Raw genomic sequence first — 22,395 nt, forward strand, 5'->3', positions numbered from 1 at the left:
AGCAAGTATAGCATAACATAGTACCCTATATATTTAGTATATTCCTACACTTGATAGATATTTGTTAAAAACACAGCTACACATGACTGTGCAGTTTGGTTTAATACCAGTTTGCTGGGGCTGCGTCTGGAGAAGACCCTACGAGGACACTTGAGGTGAAGATGCCCAGAGCACCAGCTACGCATGTTGAGCCACTCCACCGTCCTCGAGGGGCCCGGCCCGTCCTCTTTGTGCAGCAGGATCAGCTGCTTCAGAGCACGGACTGCTGTGTTCTCCAGCATCTGCTCCAACTGACAGACAAGAGATGAATAGGAAGAGAGATGAAGACAGGGAAATTATTGTACTGGTATTGTATTTCCCCATTGCTATGACACACACACACCTGTCCCAGGGCAGGTTCCTGGTCCCCCAGGCCAACAATGAGGATACAGTCAGCCTGGCGGATGCAGCGCTGCGTCCATGGTGTCATGGTGTTGTCAGTCTGGTACAGGACGATCCGATTGATGTCCTCCTGCTGGGCCAGCCAGCCGGACAGACGGTACTCGTGGATACTGATGGACAGAGAGGACATTAGAAACAAGGACACAGAAAAGGCCTTTTAATTCACCACAACATACACGTACACTGACTGAGAAGATAATTAGATACAGACAGAATGAGTGGAAATGATAATGATCAATAAAAATAAACTTTGGGTAAAGAAAAGAGGGGAAAAAAGTCACAGATGGGAAACTTTTATGATGATGGTTGATGAGTCTGAGAATTGAAAGGATAGGAGTGATTGTCACACTGACCTGTCCAAAGCAGAAGCTCCCAAACGTTCTCTGATAATTTCACTGGTTAACAGCAGAGTGGGCCCTGAAAATGTCCGACAGAGGCAGTGCAAAATGTGTAAATACAAGAAACAGTTAATAATGTAAAAGACACACTAATGCATCTTCTACTAGCAGTTGTACATGTACTTCTGTTATAACCAGGCTGTGACGAGATAAATACCCACCAATGGCACTGAGGGCATGGCTGAGCTCCAGGTTGAACGCGTTGATGGGCACCTCATCACACACAGGCAGCACAGCCACAGTGGAGAGGTTGCTGGCAGGGTTGGTTACGTCTGCACTAGTTGTCATACTGGGCAGACTCAGAGCTGAGCCTGGGAAGCACAAACACAGTGTGTGAGAAATGCATTAGGTCGGACAGACAAAGACATGGAGTTGTTACTGTGCAAATTAAAATCATTATCACCTCAAAAATGTATTATAGATAACTTTTGCATGTCAAGAATGTAAAGACGATTTAACTTGTTTGGCATTGGAAAATGTTCCACTGTGCAATCACAGGTACCTTACATGAATATATGGAGCAACCAGGCAGTAGCAAAAAGTAGCCAGCAAAACAAACTTTAACTTCACACAATAATTAAAGCATTGGTAAAATATATGATGTGGAAAAACATATACACTTAATCATATACAGTTCATTATAGCAGTAAGTTCCATTATATCATACTTCACTTTTAAAACATGATTTGGTTATGTTTGCATAATCAGACAGTGGCAAAACATACAGAAGAGTTCTGGGAGATCTTAAATTGTAAAATTAAAGTATGCGACAGGCATATTCTGTATTGTCCATATGTGACAGAGACCTGTTACTAGACAGAAAAGAACAATGCAAATAAAGATCATCTGTTCTGTCATCAAACCCATAAACGTATCTAAAGATCGCAGTGCTTTTAATTGACTACACAATCCTCAAGTTGCTGCCACTGGTGTTTTAGAGCCTATTTAATGCACTGTCAATGCAATTCTTATGGTGTTGTGTCATTAGTTAATGTTCTAATAATTGTCAAATTAATGTACTAAAAGGTCAAATACTTTATTGGGTAGTCAGCTGTTTGGCCAGGAACCAGCGCTTATAGAAAACTCAGGAGTCACCCCTCATAAATTTTCACGTAAAAATGCTGCTGAGGCTGCTGAGAAAAAGAGCACAGTGTGTAGCTACACATCTTTAACCTACATGAATATTTGCATTTGGCTCATTAACTTCTTTCTTTCTACCTTTCAAATAGCCTACAGTCTACATATAACAGTTAATAGTCAAATAGCCACTGTGCTCACGGTGTCACACCTCATTCCCCTCGCTTTAGGTTCCTTTCAGACCTACACTGATGTCATACTGCACCTCACTGAAATATAAGCGACAGAAATCTGTGCTCACCTGAGAACGGCCCGCGGCCCTGCTGCAGATTCCCCAGGATCTTCTGGCCTAGTAAGTGGATCAACCTTGTCACGACCTACAACAGAGACAACAAGCATCAGTTTAATTTCATTAGTACACAAAACCTCAACCAGACAAAAAGTTTTCACTGATGAAGTCGCAAACCTGTGGATATCGTCTTTTGATGTTGTTCAGTGTTCCCTCAGGCAGCTTGACCAGCTCCGTGTCTCTCACAGCATGGACAGTGGTGGCTCTTGGCTGCCTGGTCAACGCCTCCACCTGAAGTATGAAGAAGAACAAAACAAGACACTGTTTAAAAAAAAAAAAAAATGATAGCAGAAAGATGAACGGTGATCAATTCCACGATATCAAAGTTAATGAAATATAAAATAAATTATCAATTCAACCAATTTAGTATTAAAATGACACCTTAAAAAATCTGTCCAAACCTCATATTGCATTATGATCATTGAGAAACAAAAACTGCAGTAAAAGCCCATGATTCTCAGCTAAATTTCACTATTAATAATAGCCGTGGTATCTTTCACACACTGTTAAAATAAGATGTATGCTGCTTGCAGACATGCACTAAAATGTGGACATATTTTTGGAGGAAAAAAAATGATATTCAATAGGAAAATGTCCAGAGAGTTCCCTGCCAGTTGATAATATTTCTAGACGGACGCAAACTGAAAAAACTAAAAAGAATACAAACATCTAAGGATGAAAGTGTGGTGCCTCATAAAAGTCACAAACGATGATGTCAACTTCGAAAGACAACATGATTCAAGAGAATTTGATGATAAGAACCGACCCTGGTGTCTATGTGCTTCACGCATAAATACAAGATTTCCACAGCAAAATTGATTTGTCCTGTCCTGCCTCCTACGTGCTCTAACCAGACGCCACGCCTCACCTGATTGCTTTGGACATTCTCCTGTTGTTGTTAACACATCTGACTCAGACCCACTTGTCAAGACATTTTCTGGAGTTCATGTCTGAATACAGCTTATCACTTGTTCTCACCACTCCAATGAGGTCTCCTCTGCCGTATTCCCCAACTAGTTCTTTCTTGCCATTTGCTTTACGGATGACTGAACGCAGACGTCCATTGAGAACGATATAGGTGCAGTCTGATCGGTCGTCCTGTCTGTGAACACAGGCATCTCAGTAAATATTACATATTCACAGTCAATAATACAAAATGAGTAAATAACAAATACTGTAATGTTGAGGTAAATATAGTTTGTGCAAACAAGCAAAATTAGTCCTCATATTTTTTTTTTAATACAAAATCTTAAGTAGAGTACCTGTAGAGGGCTCTGCCGGCCTCCACAGCCATCCAGTCAATAGCAAAGTCCATCTGCCTGACAAAAGGAGACATGCGAATGGCGACTGTGTGGGCTGCACTCAGCACAACGCTGGGCTGTTCCCTCATGATCCTGCAGGTGGCAACACACAGCACAGGCACAGACATGAGTAACACTGGAGATGTAATACTTACATTGTTAACCAGCAGATGTTTTAATGCAAAACTACAATTCATGAGTCCGTATAGTAAGCAGAAAGACTTTGGATGAATGTGTATTTGCATTGTAGGAAATGAAATGGGACACCATTGCCTTAATGACAGCTTATATATATGATATTAAACTCGGTTATATGACTAATTACATATAAATATTTGTCATTCTTGTTTCTTCCACATTAAAGATGATCGTCTTACTCGTAGAAATCCGATTTTGAAATCTTGAGGTAAGTGCAGTCTCTGACAGCCTTGATGGTGAAGATGAGGGGTTCTCCGGTGAGCACGGCCAGTTGGCCCACCATCTCCCCCGGGTGGGTCACAAACAAGCACACAGCCTCCTGCTTGTTGATCATCCGCTGGTAGACGTGCAGACAGCCTGACAGGACAAAGTGCAGACTCGCGTCCTTGAGCAGCAAAAAGGGGAAGAAGGAGAGAAAGCAAACACAGAGGAGGATAAGAATATATTAAACATACAAAATACAGTAGGAATTAAGAAAATACTGACAGAGACCAAGTAAATTGATATAGTTTATGAATACTAGCTTTGAACTGAAAATGGTCACAATAGCGCAAAGTATTATCTTTATTATTTATTTGTATTCTTTTTTATTTGTGTATGATACTGTATTTTCCTGTTGGAGTATGTAATGATCAAAAGCCAGAGAGCAGTATCTGATTGTACTATTTCGATTGTCTGGCAGGGATTTTCAGGGGTGAATTAATGAGCCTATAATTAAATCAAATTCATTACAATCTTTGATCTGTTACACAGTTTTATAGTCTGACAATGTTAAACCCTTTTTCACTGAGTCCGGGGTTACTGCATCTGCCTTTGTAAAGCAATATACAGCCAAAAGGGGGCAGTATTCAAGGGGTCGTACGGGTCCTGTGTGTTAAGTACCTGGTCTCCCTGTCTGGCTAAGACAGCTCCAGCTTTTGCATGGTGCAGAGTCACTCTCCCATTTAACAAAGAAGGGTCCTGAGAAGACAGAGTTAAGTGTTAAGAGATCACAGGCAAAGTAGAGAAACAAAGTGAGGGAAAGGTTTTCATGCTCCTTTGTTTGCATTTGCATGAAGACAGTTCTGCAACATTTAGCATGGTTTGATCTAGTTACGACATCAAGATGTTTTGAAACATGAAGCAATGTCTTCTAAGAGCACAAACCAAGGGTTTACGACATGCATGTATTACGTTGGATCCCACTATGACTTCATGTATAGCACAGAAGCATTTAATGAGTTTCATTTGTCACCACAGTGGTATCACGTTGAAATGAACTCAGGTTTGCCGTCATGAGTCTGGATTTTGAAGTATTATTGTTAGAATAATTAGCATGCATGTTCTATTATTTTCTTTCTCCTATATATTACCAAACACATAGGTGTAACTCGTGTCTCAGCCTGTGAGACACTGTGACGTGACACTGCAGCCCTCTCCCCCTCATCATTTACACACAGTCCGGCTCCTGTAGAGAAGACCCGCTGTCTGACCTCCTTTCCACATCATAATCGCTTAACAGATGCTCCAGGGAGATTTGTGACAATGTGTTCATTCATGCAAAGAAAGAATAACGTGATGAGCCTGTTATTATTTCTTAATCCACTAGAATTTGGTCAGTGCAGTTTATACTGCAGTGTAACCTGTTTTGACCCTGATTGAAAACATGATAATATGAAAAAAGGTATGATAAAAACATTTGTCACACTAGAATTCAATACAGCCAACACGAGTGAAAGCAACACTATCTAAACAGGCATCAGCACAATGTACAGTCAGATATGGTATATAACTGCTCCGTGTCCAAGTGATTTTGTAAAAACAAAGCCTAACGATATCTCAACTCTGACTGTGGAGTCCCGTAAATTACTTTTATTGATATATCTTTGTCTGATGTGAACACTACTTTTGTTCTTTTAAGTGCATGTCTTTATTTTCTTCCTTTTTTTGTTCAAAGTTTAAGACTTTGTGTCATATTATACACACTGTGTCAGTTGACACCATTACAAACGATCAGAAAACACAGTTTGAGAGAAAAAACCTAATTTAACAAACCTCAATCTTCATGAGCTTGAGGACCTCTTTCTGAGCTTCCTCAAACAGAGCAGCACTTGATCGACTGGCTAAAGGTGTGAAAATATTGTCCACTCCCGGATCTTCTTCTGGATACAGGTAGATCCCTGAGGGAACTTCATCTACTGTCACCCTCCTCTCCCGCTGTTCCTGGGACACAGACTGTAACAACATACATTTGTATATATAAGAAAACAGTGTTATTGTAAAACAGGACGTCAGCCTCTGAAAAAGACAAATTGGCATGATGAGACAATCAACTAAGAATTGTTGCTGTCAGTCTCACAAAGGGTGTTTTGGAACAATGCAAATATTTTTTAACAGATAATCACTGATAGTCAACAAGACAAGAAAAGAGGACACATATTTTTACATATTTAAAAGGTACTTTATATACTGGATTACTTTGTTGTTGCTCATGCTCTGTGGAAAACATTTAATCTATGTTGCAATTGCTGTGACTGCTGCAATTATCACATCTATGTAAAGCTGCTTTCAGATATGCACTGAACTCTGCAATCCCTCCGTATTTTATTCACAGGGGGTGCATGTGTGAAAGCAAATGTCCGAGTGAGACACTCCTCTGTTTCTGTGGACTTTCTCCACCTGGCCCCCTAGTATAATGTTTGTAGAAATTCAGGAGAAGTTAAGGTGAGAACACAGCAGGGAAACCCCCTGTGGATTCACTGCGGCAGTGTGGTGGGGTGTGTGTGTGTGTGTGTGTGTGTGTGTGTGTGTGTGTGGGGGGGCTTTAAACACAAAAACAAAAAAACATAAAAGAAAAGAAATATCTCCGGTTGAAAACGCGGTGACACACACATAGAAGACGCAGACGAAGATGTCAAGAGAGTTGGTCTGTGTTGTCAAGAAGATCATGTGATCTTGGCAGCGGAGTTAATACGTCACTTCCTACCTCTGTCTGCTGCACCCGGCTGCTCCATGTCTCGCCTAAATAATGCAGAGGATTTGTTGCTGTTGTGGACGCGTCTTTGCAGAGAACCTCCTGCTGTGTTGTGCATGTGGGAAAGGTAAACTCTGGGTAAACTACGTAGTCAATTCTCCGCATTTTACCGAAGGTGATGTCTGAAAATGGCTTAAGGGTGTCAATAAAGTCGACCTCATCTCCAGATTACTGACCCGAGTAAAGGTGGGAGGAGTGTTGCCATCCTCTGCAGAGACTGAGATCCGTCCCCTTTCGTACGCCATGTCAAAGTCTGACCTCAGACTTTTCTGCATACCTGCAGAGACAACATTCAGCTAGCATTCTTTAATCATAATTGGTAAAACTAAATAGCATTAAGGAAACTTAACAGGAGAGAAAACCCTCACCAGCGATGTCCACAGGCATGGAGATGGTCCTGCTAAGAGTTGGCACTGTTGCTCCATCCTTCCCCTGTTCTCCTCCTGTAAATGAGTGAAATATGAGGAATTTAGCAAGCAACAAACTTAGAACTAACTCTTAGGAAAATAATACTAATAATTATAATAACTTTATTTGTATAGCACTTATCTAAACAAGGTTACAAAGTGCTTCACAAAAATCCATGGCAATAAATGAATGAACTAAAATAAAAGGTTTTCAATTCAGTTCCATTTTAAGCGCCAAATCATAACATAATAGGTCAAGACCATAACATTTATAGAGACACCCAACAGTGAAGTCAGAATTACTTAAGTGGCATTTCATTGATTTAAAGTCTTTCAGTTTTTTTTCCTGACCTGCAGCTTCTCCTCTAATGGCAGCTTCTCTTTGCTCCTCAGGCACTGTCAGGCTGCCAAAGCGCTTGCCATGGCGGATGGGACTGGTGCGAGTTGGGTGGGGTGACGGAGGTGGCAGACGTGAGGGATGCATTTCCTATAAAATGAGTGCAAGCGGTGAGTAGTGTGATTAGTGTGAGGAACATAGTTTGTTTATGAGCAAGTACAGTACAGCTCAGTATGTGAGCTGGGCTAAAGGTGCAGATGTCTGATAAATACTAAAACACATTACACACAGATGTTTGCACAGGACCATGAGAGTGTGTGTGTGTGTGTGTGTGTGTGTGTGTGTGTGTGTGTGTGTGTGTGTGTGTGTGTGTGTGTGTGTGTGTGTGTGTGTGTGTGTGTGTGTGTGTGTGCGCTAAGCTTACATGGCTGAAGAGCTCATTGGTGAGTCCCAGATAGTTGTGCAGTGCTAGGACTGTTACTCTTTGGAGACGAACCATGATAATCTGAACAGACGCAACAGAAGAAAAGTTATATTTCATTTTAAATTAAGCTTAATGTCTTTCATCAGTTCAGATAGATAGAAACAAAAACAGATAACACACACACAACTCACCTGTACTACTCGCACGAGGCTCTCAGGGTACTTCGCAAATATAGCGAGGAAGGCCTCTACAGGTAAACGGAGAACAGTGGAAACCTCTGCGACCCGTGCTGACACCGTTTTGTAAGGCTTCTGGTGGCCCTGCACACATACATACCACACATTTGATATTTCCTAAAGATTTAAAATATTTGTATGTTTTTTATGGACAAAATCTGAATCATTCATCATTACCCCCTCCTCATTTCACACTGAATCACTGAAATCTAACTAAATCCAATCGATTTATGACTCATGTGTAAGCCAGTAGAGAAGATTTGATGAGTCAGCTGGTGAATGTGAATGACATGAGTAACAATGAATTTGTGACTGGAAGTAATGGGGCCCAGCAGCCACACCTCATTTCTCAAGGTGTTTGAATAATATACAGTGTATATGGGCTGTCTGTGGGGGAAACATGCGCACACAGGTTTGAAGCAGCATCCTCGTCTGTGTAGAGAGAAGTGCGTGTAACGTACTGTGATGACATCCAGGATGCTGAGGAGGCTGTGGACGCTGTCTCCTGGGAAAACCTCCTTCACCACACTCTCTTTGCCATCCTACAGGACAGAGAGAAGCAGCAGCGCACATATCAAGCAAAAGAAACTGTCTTGTGGTCAGATGTTTTTCTTAGAACTTGAGCAGCTACACTCATCTTTACAGATAAAGTTTGAACTGAAATTTCTGTGAGAACAAACATCCTCTGTGAGACTTGTTTGAGTCTCAGTAAAACGTCAAAGTCTCAATGAAACTGGCTGTACCAAACTTATTTGTCATTATTTGTCCCCTGCTTCCCTAATGAGATTATCTGAGTCAGATGTTAATAGATGCTAATGAGTAGGTAAAGCCTGAATTCCCATAGTAAAGCCTGTTTGTAGATTTGTGAGCATTAAGTTCAGTATGTGTGTATGTGTAACTTACTAGACCACATAATCCTAAAATACAAGAACAAGTGTTAAATGCTAAATGCATGACGTACCGTCCCAGTAAGGCACAATTCTAGTTTTCCGTCCTGCACCACGTAGATGCTGCTGTCAGGCTGGCCTGGCCTGAAGACGTACTCCCCTTGTTGGAACTGCAGAAACACCATGTGTTTACACAGCTCCAGGAAGAGGGGCTTCTCAAAGTGACCCAGCACACTGCAGTAAAGGTCAACAGAGGAGAGGTTATGGTGGTTAGGTGAACACACAACAGCACTGTACACACTTGGTTTGTCAGCACTGCACAGCTAACCTCTATGGGTTTCAATCATCAATAATCAAAAGATGAGTGTATAAGTACAGCTTCTCAGAGGAAGCTCACCTCTAAAAAGGTATGTGTGTAGGAGCAATGCAAAGTTGTATTACTCATGCACATCAATAATCAATGTACGGACATATTTGGGCCTTTTGAGAACTGCTCTATACACTGTAAATACACTGTGAATGAATTGTATTTATATAGACCTTTTCCAGTCTTATCGACCACTCGAGTGCTTTAAAGTACAAGTCGCATTCACCCATTCACACGCACATTCATACAGCATTTTATTATCGCACTGCTCATACAATGTCGGCACAGCTGTTAGGGAAAATTTGGGGATCAGTATCTTGCACAAGGACACTTCAGAATACAGATTGGAAGAGTGAGCGATCGAACCACCAACCATCTGGACCCTCTCTACCTCCTGAGCTACAGATGCCCCAAAGGATGTAGGCTACTGTACATGATAACACAATTACACAAACATCAGACAGAGAATGAACCTACCGGACATTTTTGAGCATGTAGAGCACCTCGGAAGGGAGGTGGGAGTTGGCCACATCAAATTCTGTGAGGTCCGCCTCCAGCACTGAGGGAGGGGGCTCCTTAGCCTGAAGGATGGGCACCTCCTTCTTAAAGCGCAGGATCCTGCACAAGTGAGAGTCACAGAGACAGTAAGATATGACGACAAGGGACAGAGTGCTCACGACTCATTATGGTTAGGAGAGTAATGGAGGCTGTTGAGAAGGAGAATTCCGATTTACTTTTTGGCAATATTGAGCATTTTCTGCTTCTTCTTGAGGCGCGGCCGAGAGGAAGAGGATGTACCCACCAGGGAAGAGGTAGACTGGGAGACCTGTTGGGAAACATACTGGTTTGAGTATTACTCCAATGGTGTAATTGCAGCATTACGTACTATCTTGGAAAAGTAGATATGACACATGACTCACTGTGAGTCAGAGCCAGCCCATAATTACTCTCAGCATACTGGCTATTGGGTCAATCAACACTCACTTTACGCAACATCTTTCGTCCGTAGAACATGACTTTGTCCCTCTTGCGGAAGCGGTATTTTGGAGCCTCCTGAGCTTCTCGATCTGTGAATGAATATAAATATCACAAATAAGCACGTTACCATTTTTTATGACTATCATTATATTTTCCAAGCACATGTTGAAAAATGCCTCTTAGCAGTAACTGACTCCGAAGCTGGATCCTCCGCAGGATGAAGAAGATGAGGATGGCGATGAGAACGATGGCGATGCCTGCACCAATCACCATCCCCATCATCTGATGAGAAAAGAAGAAAGAAGGAGGGGAGCTGATGAGTGTACAGGGTCAAAGGGTGCATGAAAAACTAAATGTAATGGCCTGTACTGGCTGCAGAACTATACCTGTGCTATAACTATGCTTTTTTGCCTGCCTGCTTTTACTCTGTGAACAAAATGTATTTTCTCATTTTCTAACTTACGCTGTGAAACGTGTGGTGGTGACATCATTTCCTGCTAGAATGACTTAACAGCAGCAGAATGAAACTGAAAAGACGTTTTCTCAATGAAGGCTCATTGCACACTCACCATGCTCGTCTGTAGTTCCTCCTCCACCAATGGCTTGATGTCATTAAACCCGACCTAATGTAACAGAGAAATAAAGAGACAAGTTTTTAATCTGAGCAACTATTTCACAACTCCTGCAGCTAGCATGGTAAGTGCTTCAAAGCTTACTCCATGGCTGCGACCTCATACAGTTTATCCAAACTGAAATGCTGCGTAAGGCTGGGCCTGAAGGCTTCAATTTCACTGGAGTGTAATGGAATGTGGGAATAAGGGCTTTGCCCTGGAGGCATGACTGCCATCAGTGCCCGCGAAGCAAGAAGAGAAAGAAATAAAGATGTAGTACATTTTCTGACCTTCCCCACATTCATGCCCTTACATTTGTCATCCAACTATGTGTCTCAGGCTTTGATTTGCAATTAGAAAGAGTATAACACATAGAGTCAGGATTCCAGATGTAACGCTGAAAAGGCAAGAAAAAAGCGCACGTAAGAGAAATGTTGCCTGATATTTATCGAAAGAAATGTAGCAATCGGATGAGTGTTAGCTGCGGGGGGCAAGTTCATTTTGCTGCAACAGATCCTAAGAATGAAGATGATACTGAAAATAATTCATTCTTAATGTTTGCACATGCAAACTCTGCCTGAAAAAAAAGAGACGATGCTCTGGCAAAAAAAACGTCAGGCTAGTCTGGTCTGGAGTTCAGCAGAAACAGCTCCCTTGACTTCTAACTTAAGCTGTTGAGACAGTTGGACTTTGTGCAGAGTATGCAGCTATGCACCAAAAAAGAAAGAAAGAAAGAAAGAGGGTACACATGTTCAAGATCAGAGAGTACATAGTTACACAGCAGATTAGGGGAAACCAACACTGTCCTTGCAGGGATTGTAAAGATCCTGTGGTCAAGATAAGCTTGTTTGTTTTACTGTGTGTGTGTGTGTGTGTGTGTGTGTGTGTGTGTGTGTGTGTGTGTGTGTGTGTGTGTGTGTGTGTGTGTGTGTGTGTGTGTGTGTGTGTGTGTGTGTGTGTGTGTGTGTGTGTGTGTGTGTGTGTGTGTGTGTGTTCTTCACAACCTATATAGCCATCAGACGCAGTATTGTCAGAGCACGAGTAAAAGGTTTTTAGTGTTCTGGCTGAGCAGCCAATGGGATTGCATGTCTGTTATCAGAGGTTATTGATTTGCGTGTGAGTAGCTGAGGGTTATTTAGCAGTAAAACGCCTAAGATGGACACTGGGGATATTGACAATGGGGCTGGCAGATGGTGAGTGCAGGCAGCATGTGTGCGCACAGAAATTAGTGTGCAAAAGTCTGCAAAATAAAAAAACTAAACAATCAGAACTACACTCTTCATGTCAAAAACAACTTTCACATGCTGCTAATCATATGAGGACATTGTCATTTAGGAAATTATAGGTTATGTCACATCAGAAAAAAAACAATAGAGTGGATCTATATTTTTAGACCCTCATATCTATTTAAGTGTTTCACAGTTATGAGTCATGAACACTATACATTTACTGTACTTGTATACTTAGGTGTTCCTCGTGTGTTTTACCATGATGCAAATGGAAACAGAGAACAAACCAACCTCGGGGGTGTGGCCTTGGACCTCTTGTTCTGAGGTACTCTGTCCCATTGTAACCCTGTTTCTTCATAGGGATGGTCCATCAACGGCCACTGGAAACACAGACAGATATGCACACTCATCAGGGAAAGCACAGGTATAAATAAATAATAGAATCAATGATGGCTCTCAGGACCCTTGTATAGTTCATGTTTATTTAAATACATTACAGACAGTTTAAATGTATTACAACATCTGTGCTTCACCTACTATAACAACTAAAAACGTCAGCTTTCCAAAGAGCGTCTTACAGGTGAAAACCCTCTGAAGTTCAATCATGCACAAACACAAAAGGTATAGAAAATCTTTTTTCCTGACTTTTCATCTGCATCTGCTGAAAGATGTCCCCTTCCTGAGGAACTCAACATTATTAAACACTGTCTCACACCTCAGTCAGGAGAGTTTGTTTGTGGCTGCTGCCCAACATCTGCAGGCCCTCACCTTGAGGCAGACGGTTTGAAAGTCCCTGACTAAAGTGTTTGCATTCTTTACTGTCTGCTTGTAACAGCCCTTAATCTCTCCTTTAACTGATGAGTGACGACTGTGGTGCTCAAACATGTTTGAGCACCACACTGGAAAACCAAAGACAGAGCCTGCACTGCCGAGATTTTTCAGTCTGTGTTAATGTATTTTGGTTTTTAAGATTGCACAAGAAAACTTGATCAAAGTTAATTTTGACTTCAATGAATGATGTAGATACTCTCCTGTACAAGACTCCTATATTTTATATCCAATTATATCAGTCGTGGTAGTCTCAGCATCTTCTTACTCATTTCTATTTATTTCATTTATGCATGGAGACACTGCATATACTCAAATGCAACACAGGAGATTATAATAATAATAATAATGATAATAATAATAATAATAATAATAATAATACACAGAAAATAACAACGATTAGAAAAAGATATGAAATTATTTCAATGTGTGTATGAGCACATTTCACCAATTCCATGATAATACTTTTTCATCTCTTCTGCCAAGGCAACTGGTCCAGGCTTTTGCATCCATCACAAACACAACAGATAAAAACCCGTCCAGATGGTCACCCCTTCCCCTCTTTTATCCATCCCTCTCTGTTAACCTCCCTGTGGGATGATCTTGTCCCCACAGATTGGTGACGCTTCGACTGGGGATTAAGACGGACAATTTAAGGAAACCCAATATGATGAAAAGCTTTCAGACAGAAAATTTTAAGTCACTGACCGTGTCAGTTCATATTTGTTTGTTATTATGTGTAGTTTCTGTTTTTGCCAACATACACTGTGATGACTATGCATGGAAGCTGTAAAAGACCAAAACATTTAGTTTTTTTTTTTTTTTTAAAAAAAAGGAACCTGCACTGCCAGACCCTTTGAGAAACTATTTTTATTTTTGTGTAATTTACCACACAAAAGATTTCGAAATCCTTCTCTTCAACCACTTCTCTAAACACCGTCCTTGCAACAACACAAATAATACTAAATAGTGTAACTTTTAACCTATTTTACAATCATATAATCATGTAAATTTTACTGGGAGCGGCCCAGTATAACCAGAATCCGTTGATGGCTGCATGATCAAGTACTGCACTAAAGCAGTTACTCCTAAAGTTCATCCAGGCCGGCTGCATACCACCTCCCTGCCCACATCTGCCTGTGCACACTGATTCAGCTGACACAGGCGTGTGAGCTGCAGCCAGGATACCAAGCTCCATTCACTGTCTATGGTCAGATAAACAGCTATGCTAGGTTAGCTCGCTTTGACAACTCTAGCAGAGTGAGGCTGGAGGGAAAACAAGCTGCCTGACAACATGGACTGTGTTTGCTGGGGGGAATACAAAGTAGTTCCTCTGCACAAGCAAAAGAGCTGTATGAACAACCAAATATCTCATGGCTGATATAACTTCACAACCATTAGTGAAAAGACTTTGGATGGACTATAACTAGGCGTACTGTTCTGTTCCCTGGAAACATATTTGAATGTACAAATATCAACACTGACACATGAAGAGGTAACATACAAAGATTGATGGCCTCATTTAAGAATGAATCCACTCTAATTAATATTCTTGAATAGAAATCTACTTATTACACAAAAGTGTTTATTATTATTATAATTATTATTAATATATTATTATTGTCATGATCGGACTGGACTGTAACTAGAGCTGAAATTATTTGGTTGTTAATTAAATGATACATAATTGACTCAAAGCTTATTTACTCCGTTGATCATAAATTGATCGTTTGATATAAGTTGCAAAACTAATGCTAATGCTTCGAATCTTTTAATAATTCACCCTATTAATCATAGTGCAAATAACGTCTTGTTGCAGCAGTAATTCATTATTTTCATTTTCATTTAATTTGACATATCTTGTTCAATTCTTTATCATTTAGTCAATTAATGATTGACTAATTAAAAAATTGTTTAAACTGTGTCAATTACAACTTTAAAAGAGACCTTGGTGAAGTCTTTAAATATCAAATGTCTTGTTTTACCTGAATTTAACCTGAAGAGATCCAGTTTACAGTGATATGAAACAAAGAGACGCAGCAAATTAGCTTGTAAAAGAAGCTGGAACCTGAGAGTGTTTGATGATAACAATATTTATGCATGATGAATAACTGAAATGAATGATTAATGATCAAAATACTTCTAAATTATTTCTCTGTTGTCTAATCTCTGATTGTTTTGGCAGAAATAACATCCACTACATTTGTGCCAACCGTGTTGACCTCTACAATGATTCAGTAATATTGTCCTGACCGTATTTAAGGTAACAACACAGACTGACATCAGCTGCATCTTGGGTCTAATGTATTTCCTGCTTAACGTCAGTGACCGGGAGGGAGTGGCTGAGCTGCTGCATGGATCAAATTCAATCAGTGAGAGGCTGAGGATGGAGTGTCATGTTACATGAAGTAACCCTAAGGGACACATTGTTTCAGGACCATAATGTAGCAAAAGAAAATCTTTGGCATTGATTTAGCCTATGTTATCTTTATTTATAAGATTTTAATACACTAAATGATGTGCCTAGTAAAACTATATCATGTGACTCAGTTCTCTTCGTATTCATACACCATAAGAGGTTATACATTCTTTCCAGAAAATGTGAAATAAATGTTTAAACATCATTATTATTCAGTTGTCAATTGATGTAAATTTGTTATTATATGCCAATCTTTGTGGAGTAGCAAATCAACACCAGCTACATATTTGACAAATTAGCCAGCCATCATTTGCGAGTCATTTTTCTCTTCCTGTTCAGATATTGATCCTCTCTTGTGGATTTGCGGATGGGACAGTTATTATTGCCCCTGGTGCTGTACAACATCCCTGTAGACTGTCTCCTGTGCAGCAGCCTCTGTGACAGAACTTTCATTATTCCAGACAAGGAAGTTGATCAAGAAGTCAATCAATCAATCAATCAAATTATATTTGTATAGCCCATATTCCCAAATCACAATTTGTCTCATAGGGCTTAACAAGGTGTGAGATCCTTTGTCCTTAACCCTCAACAAGAGTGAGGAAAAACTACCAAAAGAAAACCTATCAACCGGGGAAAAACGTAGAAACCTCAGAGAGAGCCACATGGGAGGGATCCCTGTCCTGCAGGACGGGCCGAAGTGCAAAAGATGCCGCATGTAACTGAACACATCAACAAAACAAGGGATTTACCAAATTGATTAGAAGAAACAGTTTGTAACATAATGGAAAGTGTGTCAGTTATTAAAGCATTTATACATAACAAAATGTCTGATAGAGATGACGGGAGCAGCAATGACACATGAATTGAGGAGTTATTGTCAGTAATGGTAGAGTATGTGAGTAGGTGTAGGTGTAAAGCAGTCTTGTTGTAATCGTAGTCCACGATCAGCTGCCACCACCACAATACATCATCATGATCCACCACGACTATCAGGATCCACCATCATGTGTCAAAACGTGTTGCCACAAGTTGCCTCAGAGAGAGAGGTCTCTCAGCCTTGTGTGTGGTAATAGCCCTTTTAAGAACAGCACTGGCCTGTCCGTCCCTCGGGAGATGAGACAGTAGCCAACATCGAGCCTTGGAGCAGTGCCTCCCTCGGTGCAGGCCTGCTCCCATTGTTCTCTACTTACAATCAAGCCAGTGTTGACTCCACTGTCCAGGGGCAGACCTGGCCTGACTACTAACACAGACATGTCTGTTTTCACCTGACACAATGCACACTCCAGTCCGTGGGGTTACTAGGCCAAACAATGTGGGTGAATCATAGGCTGTAAACGATACACTTTTATATAAAGGGTTTGAATATATATCAAGATTGGTTGTAGGATGTTTGACAGTCATATTTATACTGATTTAAAAGACGACTACAGAGAAATAGCCACAGGCCAACCAGTGACCTTTGACCCCTGAATTCAAGCCATACTAATGGGTTTCACTTCTCACTCGCTTTTACAGAAACAGCTCTTGAGGTTTGAGTAATTCGACTTTCAAAAAAGAAATCCAGATGTAATATTATAAGCCCTGAAGGAACCAGCAGCAGGGCACTGACCAAGGGGACATCAGCTCAGGTTTCGCTCCAGCCAAAATAGTTTTGCATGTTTTGCACCCAGGTGTTGCCTTACTGACTTCTCCTACATCCCCTGGCATGTTTGTTTGTTTGTGTTGTCAACAGAGCGACAAAAAACACGTACAACTTGTAACGAAACAGAGTGAATGAATTCCCCTGGAGGGAGTTTGGAAGCAGAGGAGAACTGTTAGCTAACAGCAACATAAAACATTAACAATACGGGTGGTTGACCAACATAAACACAGTTGTTTAGACTCAGGGCGATGTGAAACCTCCACTTAGAGGAATATGAAAGGTTTCTGGTGATATTAATGAGTTTTGGGGTTAAATTCTCGTGGTTTACCGTGAAACATCTTTCCACCATCCAGGAAAGAGGCTGCCTGGCTCACTATCTCATCCATAACGCAACCTCAGCTGCCGGCTAACGCTGCCGCTGATGTTAGCTAGCTGTCGAGGCGGTGAACGGCGGTTTCCTGTGTTGACCATCGTGCATATGGGAGTGAAAACAACAACACGTCACAAATGTCTCAACAAACGATGGCTTCTAATGGTCTTGTTTTCTGTGTTTGACCTCCGCAAGAGCACTGAGCTCCTCTACGGTTATTGACACACACACACACAGGGAGCGGACAGCTCCTGCTTCCAACGCCGCTTTAATCACAAGCCCCGCGGGGGAAACCTCCGTACAGCTCCGGGTCCGTGCGCCACAACACACAACACTGGAAATATGAGGGTAAACGATGAACGCGTTATTTATAAAAAAGACGTTTACCTGAGCTGATGGACTCGTCAATCGTCAGCGACTGTCAAATAACATAGAACGGAATTCATCTGTCAGGAAGATCCTCCTGCTTTTATTTCCACCGGAATTTAAACCAATCAACGCCCGAGACGCTGCTGGGCTGGGCCAATGAGAACAGCAGGTCCGGGGACGGGGCTTGATATCCCGCCCACTTCATGTAAATAAATAGTCGATGGGGCGGTGGGGGAGAACCAGTAGAGACGTGATTGGATAAGAGAAATGATTGACATGTGTTAGCCTGTAAATGCCGGCGGATAAACATTTCGTATGTGAACGTGTGATTGAAGATTTATCATTAATACAGTAAGATAATTACGTCATCTCCATTATTCTCATCTCTGTGCTCGTCTGTATCTGTAAACTGCTGCTAATTTAATCAGGAAGGACGTAGTGAATGTCCACAGTAACACATCAGCATCAGATTCCACCCTCCAGTGGTTACAGATAACCAGGAAGCGTAGATAATAATAAAAGTGAGTCAGAACTGTAGAAATATGAAGTTATTTTAAAAAGTTCAGGATTACCCTCCAAAGTTTACCCTTCAAATAAAACTATTCCAATACTGCCCCCTCGTGGGCACTACCTACAATATCACACCCCCACTATTACTTGGATGCACACATTCTGTTCACATTTTTTATAAAATAATGAAGTCATCAAACATTCCGCTTTAAAATACATAAACTTTATTGTGAGGTGAGGGCCCAGTAATTGGATTACAGTTCAGAAATGGGCTTGTGGGGCCAGTAGGGATGTTTGGCCTTGTCCAACTTGGTCTCAGGGAAGGTGTCATTGAGGTCGTCAATGGTCATCTGATCGAAGGGGATCATGTTCTTAAACTTATTCAACTGAAAACACAGGAAAAAGAACAGGATGAGAATCAAAGACCAGCGTGTTCTTTAATGTAAATTTCCTTAAAGTCTTAATGAACTAATTTAGCAACTAATGCTTTTACAATCTCACCTCATGCTCATACTGAGTGATGCGGGCCTTCGATCCCTCCACATAGGCGGAGGCACTTTTGCCCTGTTAGAGAAAAGTGAGATAATTAGGTAGGAAAAACAACGACAGCAGCAGTTCATATCACTACAGTATGTTTTTTTCAGTAGTATAATTTCTGTCTCTATTTAGTGTATTCTGAATGACTTATAGTGTTGGGTACATTTTGTTTTTTGGAGTAGAGCCCAACTGATATGGATTTTTGGGAGATGATGCAAATATCCATATTGGGGTAAGAATTTCTGATAATGATAACTATAAAAAAATTTTTTAATGATGCCTAAGAAATCGTTATCAAACCCTTATGAGAAGAAAACGTAATTGAGACTTGATATTTTACAGTTTAACCATAAACCCTGTAATAAATGAATATAAATCTATGGAAAATAAATATATATATATAAACTTAAATGAATAAAATATTCAAAATCTACAAATGCACATATTGTTTGTACTGTAAAAGTTTCTATATCTGCAAACAAACTGAAATCAGCCGGGCTCTTGGGAGAATTTATGAACATTTACAGTTCTGCAGTTTTGTATTTCTATTTATTGTGCAGACCAAGACCAATTGTCTTGGCAATTTATTGTATTCTCATTGGTTAAAATTAAAATTCAGGAAATGAATAGATCTGTTTGAGGTCATCACTTACAGACTCAGCCTCCTGTGCGTTGATGGTACTAGTCTGTGTGTCAACAGGCTCTGGGATCTGAAGGGCACTGAACTGCGTGTAAGAAAAAAAACATGAGTTACCACTGACAGGCAAACCAACAAATAATAAAACTATGAAATATCTACGGAAGATATATTACTGTTGCAGAGGGAATCCTATGTCTTGTAGATTGATACCAGAGGACATTACTAGCAATGACAACCTCAAAGTTATATCCTGAGTTCTAATATGACAAGAATTTCGATGAGATCTGTTAGATTCGGACATCTACAATGAACTCCAGGAGGTTCCATTATATTTACTGTAGAGTTGGACTGAGGAATGTTATTCCATTATTTTGAAAAGTCTGAGAGCAACCGCTTGCCAGCTCAAGAATATGCCAACACTCATCGAAGTAAAAGTTGCTATGTCATGTCAGAAGTGGGCTTCTGAACCAATGCCTGTCTGGCTACTTTCACAATGTTCCTCTTAATGTTGAGCTCACCTTCTTCTCAAACTCATCAACCATCCCAGCTCTGGCCACAGCACCCTTGTAGAAACTCCAGTCAATGACTGCAGCAGTCTCAGGTAGGGAAGTTAGTCTGATATAGGGAGAGAAAATGGAGTTAATAAATCTAGACTGAGTAAATGTGTTCATAAGTTGATATGATGGTTTAAAAAATAAAAAAAGGAGGAGGATAGACTGAAGGGCGAAACTTAATAGCAAGAGATAAGTGTGTGTAGGAAAAAAGATTATATATTTTCAAGGACACGCCCTAATAACCCTATTCAGTTGCTGATAGTATGGGTCTTATACAAGGCATAAAAGAGGGGGTAAAATACTGACAGGCAGACTACATTATCAGTGTCTGCAGATTTTAGTCTCTGCAGATTGGGCACTTCAATTTGGTCAAACTACTACCTAAAAATGTTCAAGCAAACTAACAACATTAAAAGCTGACAAAATGTGGAAATACAAAAGAATAACATCTGCACTGAAATTCTCATGTGCAGATAGTGTTGTGATTCCCTAACAGGATCTTGCAAAGCCTCTCAGACAGGTGAGCAACAGTAACTAGCTCGGAAGCCCTGTACTGCACCATTCTCTCATCAGGCTTTATATACAACTTTTTAGATGAATGTCATCTTATTTACCAGAAAGAAGACCATATTAATAAATTACTGGTATAAAAATTGCACTACTGAAAGTAAATCAACATAATGCTAAAAGATTAATTTCTTCATTAAATAAAGATGGTGTGTATAACTAACTTGGCAGCGATGGCATCACTGCGAGTCTTCAGTGCATTGAACATGCCCCTCTGGTTGGGTGGAACCCGCTCGGCAAAAGCCACCCAGTCAAGGGCCTTGAGGGCTACGCGACGACCTGCCATCCTAACTGTCTGCGAGGAAAGGCAGAAGAAAATTGTGTTTAGTCCAGAAATTAAACACCCAAATAAATAAAAACATTGAGCTTACATTTGGCTGACAAGTAGACGATGAATATATTGCCAGGTTACACACATGCATGCACAAGGTTTAGAATTTAGAAAAGACCTCTAAACTCAAGGTCCACTTGACTAGATTATTTGAACCCTAATCTCCAGAAAGGTGATTTATTGACTGCTGCATTAAACTGCATTCACATTAACTGGGAGGAGGAAATCATGAACCTAAATCACAATGCATGTTCCCAATGTAGCCACTTCTGCATTTCACTGACCATATGTGCATGTGAAACAGGTGTAATAATGGTGATTGTTTTGTTGTGTTGTTAATACTGTGACGTAATGTGCAGGGACACAATATTTAAATGCACATAACCAAGAGAATGTCCTTAATTTACAGTAAGTACATGATTGCATTTTGTAAAACACTGAGGCCTAAAGTTAACCTTGTTAGTTAGTATAGTTCGAGAAAGACAAACACGTCCATGTCCAATTTAATCCACTCTGAGTTGTCATTGTTCAATGTAGTAACTCACTCAACTTGTAATGGATGACTTTAGGATTTGGGTCGTGATATGATAGTATATATGTAGTGCGTTAAAGCGAACATTGAAACAGCGCAGGCGCTTCTTCACATTTAGAGCTAATACGACGGTCTGACTGCAGTGGCTAAATCCTTGTTAACAACTATGTGAGGAGAAAACATCGTAATGAAGCTAATTTGTCTTAAAGTAACCAATGACGCAGGGTCCTTGACATTTTGTTCAACTCAGGACCTCGGCAAAGCCTGCTAACGGCGGCTAGCTCCGTTAGCTTGCTAGCCAAGGTCAGAGAAGTCTCTCTGCAAGTCGTGACGCCGCGTCAACAGATAGGTCACATTTCTACCTCGTTCACATGTATAAATGAGCAGGGCGAACAAATCCTCATCTCAGCTGCTGCCAGCGAACAACCTTTCATTCAATAAACCGCTGCGGTAGCGCACTCACCTCGCTGCACCAAGTGATGTCTGACAGAACGGAACACCGGAAGTGCCTTTTCTTCGTCAGCGCCCGGAGCAGCAGCGAGTCTCGCCACTGCCCTCTGCAGGACAGAAAGAGAACCTACAACGAGCTGCGCTGACGTTACACACTAGACAACGTGTTTCTTCTAATCTTCTACTTTATATCTGCTCCGCGTGTCTCACTATAGGTCTTTATCTGTATCTGACTGCTTTGTTAGGAAATAATGATGTAAATGCATACAGAAAACTAACTATAAATCCTGTTTGGGTGATGAAAAAGGATCTCCATAACGGTTTGCTTTAATTGGGGAAATGAAATGAAAATGATAATGATGCAGTCGCATTAAAATTGTCCAAATTTAATCC

The 22,395-nt window shown here is 40.7% G+C and overlaps 2 protein-coding genes across 11 annotated transcripts in view; both read right to left on the bottom strand.

The window, feature by feature from the left end:
- The window catches only part of pnpla6 (patatin-like phospholipase domain containing 6), a 29,833-nt gene extending 11,808 nt beyond the window's left edge, over window positions 1–18,025 (bottom strand). For 7 of the 10 annotated variants that reach the window (XM_035172921.2, XM_047342569.1, XM_047342551.1 and 4 more), the window contains exons 1-26: window positions 17,900–18,025; window positions 12,545–12,633; window positions 10,983–11,036; window positions 10,608–10,695; window positions 10,420–10,502; window positions 10,170–10,261; window positions 9,913–10,053; window positions 9,143–9,302; window positions 8,643–8,723; window positions 8,137–8,265; window positions 7,946–8,026; window positions 7,536–7,671; window positions 7,146–7,220; window positions 6,954–7,054; window positions 6,730–6,822; window positions 5,799–5,978; window positions 4,647–4,724; window positions 3,944–4,149; window positions 3,528–3,659; window positions 3,244–3,367; window positions 2,383–2,496; window positions 2,218–2,293; window positions 1,001–1,150; window positions 795–858; window positions 383–551; window positions 108–290 (exon numbers count right to left, since the gene is read on the bottom strand). In XM_035172921.2, coding sequence (XP_035028812.2) covers window positions 108–290; window positions 383–551; window positions 795–858; window positions 1,001–1,150; window positions 2,218–2,293; window positions 2,383–2,496; window positions 3,244–3,367; window positions 3,528–3,659; window positions 3,944–4,149; window positions 4,647–4,724; window positions 5,799–5,978; window positions 6,730–6,822; window positions 6,954–7,054; window positions 7,146–7,220; window positions 7,536–7,671; window positions 7,946–8,026; window positions 8,137–8,265; window positions 8,643–8,723; window positions 9,143–9,302; window positions 9,913–10,053; window positions 10,170–10,261; window positions 10,420–10,502; window positions 10,608–10,695; window positions 10,983–11,036; window positions 12,545–12,592 — 2,838 coding nt within the window. In that variant the 5' untranslated portion in view covers window positions 12,593–12,633; window positions 17,900–18,025. The remainder of the gene's footprint in view (window positions 1–107; window positions 291–382; window positions 552–794; window positions 859–1,000; window positions 1,151–2,217; window positions 2,294–2,382; window positions 2,497–3,243; window positions 3,368–3,527; window positions 3,660–3,943; window positions 4,150–4,646; window positions 4,725–5,798; window positions 5,979–6,729; window positions 6,823–6,953; window positions 7,055–7,145; window positions 7,221–7,535; window positions 7,672–7,945; window positions 8,027–8,136; window positions 8,266–8,642; window positions 8,724–9,142; window positions 9,303–9,912; window positions 10,054–10,169; window positions 10,262–10,419; window positions 10,503–10,607; window positions 10,696–10,982; window positions 11,037–12,544; window positions 12,634–17,899) is intronic. The other 3 variants (XM_047342571.1, XM_035172861.2, XM_047342554.1) reach the window with 2 other exon arrangements.
- A 567-nt stretch (window positions 18,026–18,592) lies between these two features.
- On the bottom strand, window positions 18,593–22,138 carry atp5pd (ATP synthase peripheral stalk subunit d). The gene is made up of 6 exons (XM_035146493.1): window positions 22,016–22,138; window positions 20,854–20,984; window positions 20,087–20,183; window positions 19,582–19,653; window positions 18,893–18,955; window positions 18,593–18,777 (listed from the first exon to the last, which is right to left on the bottom strand). Exons 2-6 carry the CDS (start codon window positions 20,973–20,975, stop codon window positions 18,646–18,648), a joined length of 486 nt encoding a protein of 161 aa, XP_035002384.1. The 5' UTR covers window positions 20,976–20,984; window positions 22,016–22,138; the 3' UTR covers window positions 18,593–18,645.
- Window positions 22,139–22,395: the final 257 nt, after the last annotated feature.

The sequence above is a fragment of the Hippoglossus stenolepis genome, chromosome 2 (assembly GCF_022539355.2).
Source record: "Hippoglossus stenolepis isolate QCI-W04-F060 chromosome 2, HSTE1.2, whole genome shotgun sequence".
NCBI classification, from domain to species: domain Eukaryota; kingdom Metazoa; phylum Chordata; class Actinopteri; order Pleuronectiformes; family Pleuronectidae; genus Hippoglossus; species Hippoglossus stenolepis.

What these genes read in the sequence shown, in the direction of transcription:
- atp5pd (XM_035146493.1), bottom strand. Translation starts at nt 20,975, where the DNA reads ATGGCAGGTCGTCGCGTAGCCCTCAAGGCCCTTGACTGGGTGGCTTTT. An exon ending in AGTGATGCCATCGCTGCCAA is followed by an intron (nt 20,184 to 20,853) that starts GTTAGTTATACA and finishes TCCCTATATCAG; the next exon opens with ACTAACTTCCCTACCTGAGA. An exon ending in ACGCACAGGAGGCTGAGTCT is followed by an intron (nt 18,956 to 19,581) that starts GTAAGTGATGAC and finishes TTTCTCTAACAG; the next exon opens with GGCAAAAGTGCCTCCGCCTA.